This window comes from Tachysurus fulvidraco, chromosome 12, assembly GCF_022655615.1.
Source record: "Tachysurus fulvidraco isolate hzauxx_2018 chromosome 12, HZAU_PFXX_2.0, whole genome shotgun sequence".
Classification (NCBI taxonomy): Eukaryota; Metazoa; Chordata; class Actinopteri; order Siluriformes; family Bagridae; genus Tachysurus; species Tachysurus fulvidraco.
This window is the reverse complement of record NC_062529.1, coordinates 16686322-16697981: the sequence shown is the minus strand read 5'-3', so window position 1 is coordinate 16697981 and position 11660 is coordinate 16686322. Positions and strand designations below refer to the sequence as shown.

At 40.6% G+C, this 11660-nt stretch overlaps 1 protein-coding gene across 5 annotated transcripts in view; it reads right to left on the bottom strand.

Annotated features, from left to right (window-relative positions):
• Nucleotides 1-227: 227 nt before the first annotated feature.
• The window catches only part of esrrb (estrogen-related receptor beta), a 50407-nt gene continuing 38974 nt past the window's right edge, over nucleotides 228-11660 (bottom strand). For all 5 annotated transcript variants that reach the window (XM_027172001.2, XM_027172003.2, XM_047821752.1 and 2 more), the window contains 2 exons: nucleotides 5147-5416; nucleotides 228-2898 (listed from right to left, as the gene is read on the bottom strand). In XM_027172001.2, coding sequence (XP_027027802.1) covers nucleotides 2654-2898; nucleotides 5147-5416 — 515 coding nt within the window. In that variant the 3' untranslated portion in view covers nucleotides 228-2653. The remainder of the gene's footprint in view (nucleotides 2899-5146; nucleotides 5417-11660) is intronic.

The following is an 11660-nucleotide window of genomic DNA, read 5'->3' as shown; positions in this document are numbered from 1 at the left end:
AATTCTTAAATGAACAATCAGAGATATTATTGTACAGTGTGAACAAAGTGATATAATACACACAATAAATATATTTGAGGAGAAAATAAAATCCCTTTTCATTGTTGACTGGACCAATTCTGACTAGAGCATGCTTAAAGGGCTTAGAAGAGTGGGAACATTTTTTTTGTTTGTTTGTTTGTCTGTTGATTGTTTTTTTTTTTAACATTGCAATTAACATTACAAATATACAAATAACTGTCTAATGTTAAGGAATAAATGAAGGTTACCGTGAAGTTACAGTGTGTAAGAGACTCACAGTGGGATTTCAAAATAATGCGTGTGTTCATAACGTCGATTCAGAGAGATTTAAATAGTGAAATAGTTAACAGGGTGTAGTTCAAGTAAGTTAGAGTTCATACAGCTGTCTTGCCAAAACTGGAGTTTTAATCACAGAGAAAAGTCAAACTGCATGCTGGAGTCACAAATGTACTTTTAATTTATGAACTGCAGTATTGAAAAAACAACAAAACAAAACAAAACAAAGCAACAGTACTGAATAATTTAGGAATAGTAACACAGCATGATTGTAGTCAGAATTGGTCCTTGTTTTCACCCACATCATCTGCACAATAAAATGAAAAATGCCCTGTATTACATTGTCCATATTTGCTTGGCTGAACCTCTTCCATACACAGGACTGTGGCCACTTCAAGTTTAAACAGTTTTATTGAACAGGTACGTCTTCATCCATTAAGTAGCCAATGAGTGTACAGCACAATTCTCCTTGGCCATTGATATAGTGAGTGAGCTGGCCAACATCACCCGTCACTATGTCAGTTCCTTTGATCACAGTATCAAATTGTAGCAGCGCCACAATTTACAACATCACATAAAATGACATCAGTAGTATAAGCCATCCCTTTCTGTCTGGACTCTCTCAAATGGAGGAAAAAGAGGGGGGGTGACAGAAATCTACAGTACTGAACTACATTTCCAATCATGCACCACAAAGGTCAAACAAAACAACATGGCGGCTCTCTTTCGAGCGTAATTCACATGGTTGCTCCTATGTTGCTCTCAGACAGGAGTAGAGTGATGCCGGTGGTTTCTAGTCATCCATCATTACCACTTACATAGTTGGAGACCTTTGGAGGGGGAGGTTTAGGAGGGTAATTAGCTGTTTATGCTCCAAAGCCCTTTTTAGTAATCAATGCATCAGTGCTGTTGTGTCAACATGGGGTCAGGAGCCCTCAATGTGTGCACACACTATTCTTCAGGCTTCTGCCACCTTTGCAGGCCTAAAAATATCGCTGGTGTGAAAAACCTGCACCTGCTGTTCACCTTCATTTGGATACACTGCTATAAAAGTGCCGCGACTATAAAAAGTCCTGGTCACGTCTAAAATGGGCTGAGCAGATGCTGGGCACCTTTCTTCCTCTGTGCGGGATGGCTTTACCCGCGGCTTAACACACCCAGAATAGTTCCTTTGACGTATGGGCCTCTGATTGTTTGAACATGGAATCTCCTGGACTTATGCCACCTGGCATAAATCATTTAATACCTCCTCTGAACCTCATTCCCCTCTCCACAGCCTTCCCCCTTACCAATCCCTCACTCATCTTTCACTCTGCCCAAATCAGGTCTGTTTGTCAGCCTGCCAGCTAACATTTAGCACCAGCTTACACCGCTGACCAAATTTGGACTGAAGGAAACATCAGCAATGTTAACAACCATCAGCAAATGAGCACAGTGCAACAGGCAAGTGGTGCAATTTATTGCTGAAATGCACTCACTTAATGTACACATAATGTATGAAATGTAACATGAAATGTATTCTAATGGCAGCAGCATCGCGAAGCAGTTCGATTAAATCTGTACCATCAGCTCCCTTTATTGCTGAGTTACTACACAGTAAGACGACTGACTACCTGGCTTAACTAGTTTGTTTAAACATGTTTACCAGTTGTGTCACTTCCTGTACATGGTATGATTAAATCCTTGCTGCAGGTTCACTGTTCTGAAGAGGTATATTCAAGAACATTTAAAGTGAAAAAAAGCTAACATTTTATGATTTACATCCTTGTCTTCTCATCCTTTTGAGCAGAGCAAGACAACATGGCTGCCATTTTCCCCGACGTTTGCCAGTCATTATTTTATCGCTCTGTGATGAATATTTACAAGTCCTGGATGAGTTCTTCGGCCTGAACGATCACACGTGTTTGGCATGTGATGCTCCACGTTACATACTGCTTCCGATTGAATCATGACATGTATAGAGTTAGATTTTCAAAAACTGAAAATAAAAAAAACCTTATTGAGTCCACCTTATTGAGAACACTCCGACTTAGAGAGATTTCTTTCTTCGTACATAATCACAGACCATAAACAACAAAAAATCATTACTGTACAAGTACATAGGATTTGTTATATATTTTTAAACTCTTCATCATTTATATTTATACTGAGTTTTTCATTTTGCTTATTTTTTTAAGGTTGTTCTTTAAAAACATCTCATGTCCGTGAGAGAGATAGAGGGAGACAGAGATTTGAAAAGACAAAGAGGGAGAGAGGTGAGTCTGTAACCTGCTTGTCAATCAACAGTGTGTCTCTCCTCTTGTTTCTCCTCAGTTAGTGTGTCTCTTAAAGTCCTTGCTGTCTTAGCCCGGCCTGTTCACACCTTGGCTTCCAGCATTTCCAGGAAGAGTTTGTGCATGGGCACTTTGCCCTGCACCTTGATGCTGTAGAAGTGTTGCACGGCCTTGGTGGCGGTCTGCCGCAGCAGGGGCAGGGTCATGAGCAGCTTGCCTGCCCGTCGTGGGTCCTCTGTGTGCTGGCTGTTCTCATAGTCCTGCAGTGCTTCATGGAGAGCGTCCTGCAGCTTCTGAACTGCTTCCACATCCTCTATGTGCATGGAGTCTAATGACGGAAAATACACACACACACACACACACACACACAAAATAAAAAACATGTTAATTAACACTTTCCTGACACAACAGTAATGAAATCCCTCAACAGCACAAACATGAAACAACAATTAAAAAATATTCATAAAAGAAAAAATGAAAAATTTGATTCCTCACAAAAATTGAATGACAAAGAATTTCAAAATTCTACTCTTTAATTCAGCCACATTTATGCCACTCATTGCGACAGATAATAACAATATTTGTACAATAGTTAATATAATGAACTAATTAAAATAACTGGCTATTTCCAATATTGCCAATACGTTCACACTGCCCACTCTGTTCACAACGAAAATCCTATATTACTCTCTGTGATGAATTTTTATGTATATTTAATGTAGTGTTCTAAACAAACATATAATCTCTAATACTATAATTAAAAAAATATTATTCACAAAAAAGCACACATTCTATCAGGCCCCTGGACAACAGTTTTATCCAGTATTTGCTTCATATTTCTCTGTAAACTAGTGCATCCTGGCATAGGGCTAAGTCCCTCTCTGTATCACCTGAAACACACACACACACACACACACACACACACACACACACACACACACACACACACACACACACACACACACACACACACACACACACACACACACACACTCTTGTAGAGAGAGGGAGACTCAGAGGGACACTGACACAGCAGTTGTTAAGGGGTGTCTGACACCTCTGAGGAGGGATGTGACTAGCTGCCTGGCTGATCTCACCTTGGTGAATATCTCACCATGTGGGACAATAAAAAGGAAAACAGATTTCATAATTCTAAAATTCATTGAGTGGAACAGCTGCATTCCCAAGACCTTGAGATATTTCTCACTATGACCATTTGAGAGACTTAGTGGCGAATGACAGGAGGTTTTTGAAACAAGAGAATGAGCTGATGACAGTCAGTGGGAGAAAAAAAACTGTGTGTAAAGGTCTATGGATTACACGAATGAAAACGTACTGTTCTGAGGAAATGATTGAGATGACTTCCAATAGAAGAACTCAACCCATAACATAATATTGAGCTTTTGCTTCGATATAAATATTTTACAATGTCTTAGGGTTTATTCTCATATGCATTCCTACTTTGTGTGTGTGTGTTGGAGCAGGACAGATAGAAATAAAGGATGGAGCATTCGTATATTTGTGCCCAAGAGATATAGAGTGTATGGGGAGCATTAAAAAAACAACTTTGAAGAAACAATTTCCTTGCAATCCATCAGAGAAGCCGCGTCGATCCGATTGATAAACTGCTAATTACAAAATCAATCGCTATGAATTTTCACAGCTGTCAGACAGAGGCACTCCCATGAGAGCCTTTGCACAGAGCCCTTGTTCGAGCTCTCGGCACGCTCTGCTCTTCCCCCACCCTGATCCTCCCGGCCCCACCTCTCTGCAAATGGTCTGTCATCCGAAAGTAAAGCAAAGCCCTCCCTCAGCATTTTTCATTTTTCCGGCAAACAAAAAGAGAGGCAGAGACAGAGAGAGAGAGAGAGAGAGAGAGGGAGGGATGGAGGGAGATCGAGGGATAGAGAATGCTTGCTCGCGGGCTCTGTCCAGACATTGATCAGAGAGGGACAGTCCGTGCCTTCTGAAAAGCATGCTGTCGATACGGGCGCCTCGTCTTCTCCCCCGGAACAAACGAGGCCCATCACTCCCTGATACTCATTCCATTCGACTTAACACATTTTATTGACAGCCCCTGTGCTCCTAATGAAATGCTAAATTTATCTCCTGTGGCTGCAGGGCCCCGTGGCTACTGTTATGGAGATAGAGAGAGCACGAATGGAGGAATGCCACAACACGGAAGGCGTTCAATTAAAAGCTTGGCTCTCCCTCCTCCCTCGCCCGCTTTCTCTTTCTCTGTGTCCTTCATGTTTATCTCAGCTGTATCAATTTAGAAGGCCACATCAAGATGGAGCAGATTAGAGAACATTCAGGATGGAGTCTATTCTTGGGGGTTTTGTTCAATTTTGTAGATCTATCAGGGTAGTTTTAGAGTTTAAACAAGGTATTCAACTACCATTTTCTCATAGAGAAACATAAAAATAAAGAAAATACACCAGCCCATCTGAACCTGTAAAATATCCCCTTATTTTTTAGTTTTGTCTGTAATATTAAAGCTACCTATAAAATACGATAATGTAATACAATAGTATTCTATGTCATTAATGCCTTAGTCATTAATGCCTTAGTTGTACCTGAGTTGGCGAGAGCGATGGCCTTGAGTGTGACAAACTCCTCTTTCTCCACCTTCAGCTTCTTGTACTTGCGGACGAGCTGCAGGATGGAGACAAAGAGGTCCAGCAGGCCCGTGAGCCGAGAGTGCTCTTCGTCCATCACATAGTCCTCAGCGTAAACCAGCTCGTCCTCGTAGGGCAGCGAGCGGAAGACGATGCTCAGGGTCAGAATCTCCATCCAGGCGCTCTGCAGTAGACTCATCTGATCTCCCAGAGACAAGCTGGAAAACCCTGAGGCCCAGAAGAGAGATGGTGTTCATTTTGTCATGCCTTTTTTGTCAAGTTTGGTCTGACTGCTGCATTACGAGTATATAGTCAAATATTATTAAGAAAGAAAAAAGTGCAAGAATTGTTAAAAAAAAAAAATTGAAACTGATGTTTAAGTAATTTTAATAGGCTGGATAGTTTTGCCCATAACTCTGACACCTTTAAAGCAGACTCAGTGTTTGAGTCAATATTGAATCGTTTACTGGTTGAGCCAAAATTAGCAGCTACTTTGGAAAACCGAGTCTGAGAACCACAATGAATCGTGCAGTTAAACAAAATTAAGACAATGCCTGAGTGAAGCAAATCACTAATCCGTGGCAAGCTAACTGATTTCAAAGTGGCTAAAGACACAGTGTGTCATGGGGATGCACTGATAACCATCTCCTCCCTTTTTCCTCTGCCGTCACCTGTCGATAAACTCTCCACAGCCCTCTGCCAGCACTGAAACCCCCCTCCCTTCTTTTCTTTTTTCCCCCTCACCCAGTGCCTGCCAGGCATCTCCATCTTGACAGTATATTAGCGCTGGTTGCAGCATCTGATGATTAAAATGATTGCTTTTACAAGTTTACTGTTGCAGTCCTGTCTGCCCCTACGTGATTAGGGAGGTGATAGATTACAGTATTGACTGGGTCACACCGCATACCTGCCTCCAATGTTTTCCTGCTTTCATATAAATGATTTGATTGAGGAAGAGTTGAAGAGGGTGATGTTTATCTGCTCGGCGTGTGACACTTTAGAGTGGTGGCAGGACGAGACAGAGAGAGAGAGAGAGAGAGAGAGAGAGAGAGAGAGAGAGAGAGAGAGAGAGAGAGAGAGAGAGAGAGAGAGAGAGAATGGAGGAGAGAAGAAGAGGCAAAAGGATAAAAAGGGGTACCTGAGTGTTTAATTTCCCTTATCAGAGGGGCGAACACTGGCTGCGCGTGCTGGGGGATACATTAATTAACAGATTGCGATCAGCGCTGCAGGGACCCTCACAATGTGAAAGGGAATCAATAGGGCCAGAGTAGAGGTGGCAAAGAGAAAAGAGAAAAGACAGAGAGGAAGCCTGACAACAAACTTAACGCACAAATCCGCCCAACTAAGTGAAGACTAACGATTAAACACTTAGTACATCTAAGCGATTGCTGGGCATCATTTATCGTCTGCTCTGTTGTGATATAAAACATCTGTTTACGTGTAGTGTATACGCATACCGGGGATGTAACTGAATGCGAATACATCATTTTAAACCGAACAGATAATGATAGAAACACAGATATGAATAGGAAGTGCAGTATTGTCAGAGACGGTCACAGGTGTGTGCATTTAAATGGGTTCTACAAGCTGAGATATGGACAATGGTGTTGCGTCACAAATTTGCATGTGAACATTTGTGTACATTGAGATGAGGCCGACCCAGCGAACACTGAGGCATCCAGAGATTTACCAGCTACACTTAGATTCTGCTATACTAAAAAGATGTGAACTCCATGTGATCTTTTGCATCTATGCAACATTTGTTAGACTGTATATTTATAATCACACCCTCTAATGTCACCCATATGAGGATGGGTTCCCCTTGAGCCTGGTTCCTCTCAAGGTTTCCTCCTTACCATCTAAGGGAGTTTTTCCTTGCCACTGCTGCCTGAGTCACCTCAGACTTGCTCATTGGGGATAAATACATACACATTGTGAACTAAATCTATCTAATATTAATCTTGAATTTTGTATTCTATTAATCTTTATATTATTCTTATAATAACCCTTTGTTCTATGTTTATGTTCTGTAAAGCTGCTTTGAGACAATGTCAATTGTAAAAAGCGCTATACAAATAAGCTTGAATTGAATTGAATATTTTAAATGGCAATCACAAATACAGCTTAGCAACGAGCCCTGCTTCTCTCCTTGGACAAGCAAGGGTGTTTAATGTCTGACATGCACATAAACACAACCAAACATCCACTCAGCACCACACATACACCAGCTCTACACACCCATCAGACTCAGCTGCCAGCAATTACACACACTGAAAGGCCTGGCGTTTAATCGTCTGTTACGGTTTGTTGTGAGATGGTGAAGTGTGGAACGGTGCGTGTTGCCCACCCAGTCTCTCTCTGTCTGTATATATATATAAATAAATATATATCTCCCCATCTCTCTCTCTCTCCCTCTCCCCTACTCTCTTTCCTTCCACAGTACTGAATTATCACTCCAAATGGGATCTTGTGTTTTTCCTCTCGCCTTTTTCCACTCAATTTAATCACGTAATGAAGTGACTTTCCGACTCTCTAGGTCAAATGGTGCTCGGGCCTTGGCACTTCCGCAGAGCTTTACTGAAGTGCACGAGTAGCTGGCGATTCCTGCGCTAATGAAATATCAATATTTACATCTTAATTTCCGACCAACTGCCCCTGCGTGCTCTGACAAAACATGACACAATATTGACCAATCTGGAGGGCTTGGCTGCTGGGTCTATGTCTTTGGCACATTCGCAAATAGAGTGCTTAGTGTCGATGGGCATTAGCCTTATAGACTAGATGCCGATGTGCTGCTCATCATCTTAGTTTTGGTAGTCATTTTTTTCAGTAAGGAACATTGGCCTCGGGCAAAGGGATGGAAAACTGTAAAGAAATGTTCCGCAGCCACCACCGAGGGTAACAACATGATTAGCTAATGCCACACGACTTTGAAAAGTTTACTGAAATTGATTCCTGACAGATATAAATAAAATTTGCAAATCTTAGTCATGTTAGCAATTTATGTATCGCTTCTTAAATTCTTGAAGGTTTTATGTATATAGAAATTTACAGCAGTATTTACCTACAGTATCACAGAGGGCTTCATGAAAACAAACAAAACAACAACAAAAAAAAGTTTAGCTGAAAATGACTGAACATGTTTTTAAATCATTGATTAGACTACGAGGCTTTCTTACTTTAAAACACAATTCATACCATTTGTACCGTTTCTTAAATTTAGCTTTTGAATTTTTCTCTAAATAATGAATTTCCTCTGTTAACTAGCATTTATTTTGCTTAAAATCGGGTCACCTGTAGGTAGTCAAGCAATTTTTGACATTTTTGATAAATGTTTTATATTTTTAAGTTAAAATATATTGGGAATCTGTACTGAAACGAGCGAATTAAGAGTCATCTCTAAAGCTTTGGAGAAGATTCCACACAATGAAAATGATTCACTTTACACAAACCCAGCAGGCAAAATGAATTTAGTATCTCAGTCTTTCAGTTTGAGACAGCTAGTCAATACTGGGCTTTATGTTCAATCTGACTGGTCAGAATTGAACAAATCATGGTTTGAAATTATACTGACACATACTGTAGCAAATAGTAAAAAATAGTATGGAAACACGTACTATATATACCGTGACCATACAGTAGTGTGGGCATTGTCCTATTATTATGCCTAATTAAGCATTCTACATGCAAATTAGATTGAACTCCCAGAAAGATTTTTTTAGTATTATTTTGGTATTTAGTATCTTTTTTAAAGTGTATTAGTTGCTACTATTCAAACAAACAAACAAACAAACACACAACAAAAAAACCCCTAAAAGGCATTTCATTCTCTAACAGTGTTTCTCTGTGTTCAGGGTAGACGTGAAGCTTCCCACACACTTAGCAGCACACTTTCGCATCCAGGCCGAAATGTTTTTGAAAACTCAATTCATCAAGTCTGTGAACAAATCCCCCGTGTGGACTGTCTTCAACACCGGTATAAAAAGTAATCAGTTTTTAGCTTGTTTTTATGCAGCTCAATAAAGCTCATCGCTCGAAACAGCCGCTGTAACAAAGACAGGCTTGGCTGGCTCTCAGTGACATATTTCATGCCTGCTGACTCAAAGTCAACATTTCTGAAAAGGGGTAAAAGCCTCAGCTCTGGAAAAGAAGAAAGACATTTACAGCCCCAGAAGTCCTTTATAAATAAAATAACAGCAAAACAGCAAGTTTTAATCCTAACACATTTACAAGCTTATATATGAAATTGTATTTCCTCCTTGACCTCATGCCCTCCCGAGTTTATGTGGAATCCTGCTGATGTTTATTTCTTTTCAGGGTGATAGACTTACTAACTACTGTTTAGTACAACAGCCCTCCACAGCCATTAACCTAAACACAATGTGGGCTACAAGGAATAAATGCTGAGACGAATCCAAATCTCGTGATTCAAACTCCTTCTATCAGATGTAAAGGCTCCCGAAGATATAGGAGCCGTGATGTGGCATTTGCACATATCTCTTGTCCTGTGATCAATCAGCAGGATGCGTTTTGTCATTTTGTCCACCAGGAGAGAGGCTGAAATTAAGTACTGCACATTTGTGTTGAGCGAAACTTCATATTCAAATTAATTTATTATTGTTTCCTTATCCCCGAGGACCATTAGCAGTGCTCATAAAAAGAGATGTAATTACGAGGTATAGTGGCCCCCTCCAGCTGCACCCCCTCATATTTCACCCTCAATCTGATGAGAGAGTGAAAGTGTGTGTGAGGAGAGAGAGAGAGAGAGAGAGAGAGAGACAGAGAGACAGAGAGAGAGAGAGAGAGAGAAGTGCTTAACACAATTCAAGAGCTTTACCGGAAAAAAAATAGAAAAGCAAAAGAAAAACAAAGCAAACAGATAAATTACAGAGAGGTAGACTGACAGAAAAGGAGCTATAAAAAAGAGAAAAGGCTTCACTTCCAGCACTTTAGACACAGAACAGCTCTATCATGGCTCCTAATCAGAGCGACAAGCCGTTCAGACTCTTAGCCAGCAGCTATCAAAGGTATAACCAGCCGCAGGCTCTTCTCCACCGTTGTGTTTCCAAAAGTAGTCTGCTGTCTGCTGAGCTTCCCCGCTTCACCCGCTTGTCACTGCTGCGTTGAGCGACTTGTTTATGCTCCGTATCTTTTTCACTCAAACAAGCCTCTGCCATTTCATTGACCTCGAGTTAAGGTCACATTCTATATAAATGTATATAATATACTGTAGGAGTACTGCATGTCCGTGTCATTGGGCCGGGTACGAATAATGTGTAGGAAAAAAAGAGATGAATAATCACTGAAATAATAAAAAGGGACAGAACATAAATACAAATAATCTCCTTATTAATGTTCACAATTCTTTAGGAATTTGCATGACCGTATCATTAATGGCGCTTGAGATAAATAATTTGAATGAGTCTGTTCAGAGTCAGTGAAAGTGCTAGACACACACTAGATTAGATCAAATTGCTTTTCAACCCATATAAATGCACCATATTCAACTACAGGCTTCAAAGTTATTTTCAATTACCGAAATGAAATGTCTTGGCTTTCACTGAGCATTGTAATAAAACAAAACAAAGCATTGAGCAAATTTCATATTTAACTTTGACGTACAGATCGGTTCGAACAAAATATATTAGAACGGAAAGCCTCTTCAAGCTGAGATCTACAGTATCAGTGCTTTAAATGATAAGAAGCCCATTAGACATGAGCACATGCCAGGATGATGGGTCATTTGGCCACTGGAGTGTGAACGATATGAAGTTTCGTAATGTTAAATACAGTAATCCCCTTGTCTTAATCTGCTGTTTTTGACCTTCTGACCTGACTCCACTGCTACTTAGTCTTCCCCAGAGAGCCACTGCCTTCACTGGACATTATATATCTCTGTTTAGCTCAGTGACAGGGAAGAGACGAGAACCTTAATCAGTCATGTAATTACACTTCATTTATTTCTGCTGCCGAGCAGATTCACTTGTTAATGAGCAGCTATGTCCTATTGACTACTGCGTAAAAGGTCTGGCCAAAAAAGACCCGGTGCAATGTGCTGGAGTTTAGTTCTCACAAAAAGAAAAGAAAAAAGCTAATTGAATAGACAACGAATTCAGGTTAAGGTTATTTTAGTGAACCCCAGAGTCCAGACCTGAGCTTGGGTTACTGTCTGAGTGGAGTTGTACATGTTCTTTAGACATGTGGGTTTACTGATCGTTCACCAGTTTTCTCCCACCAATAAAAGGTGGACTGCAATCTCCGCCCAAAGGTGTGTATAACTGTGTCACTGTATTTGTGTATGGTACGCTGTGATACACAGATTAGGGCAGTTAGTGTATTAAAATCTAATCAGAAGGTTGTGAGTTCAAATCCTGGCATTGCCATGCTAATGCTGTTGGGTCCTTGAGCAAGCCTCTGCCCTCAGTTGCTCAGGTTTATCATCTCAATTGTAAGCTGCCTTCATGAAGCATTA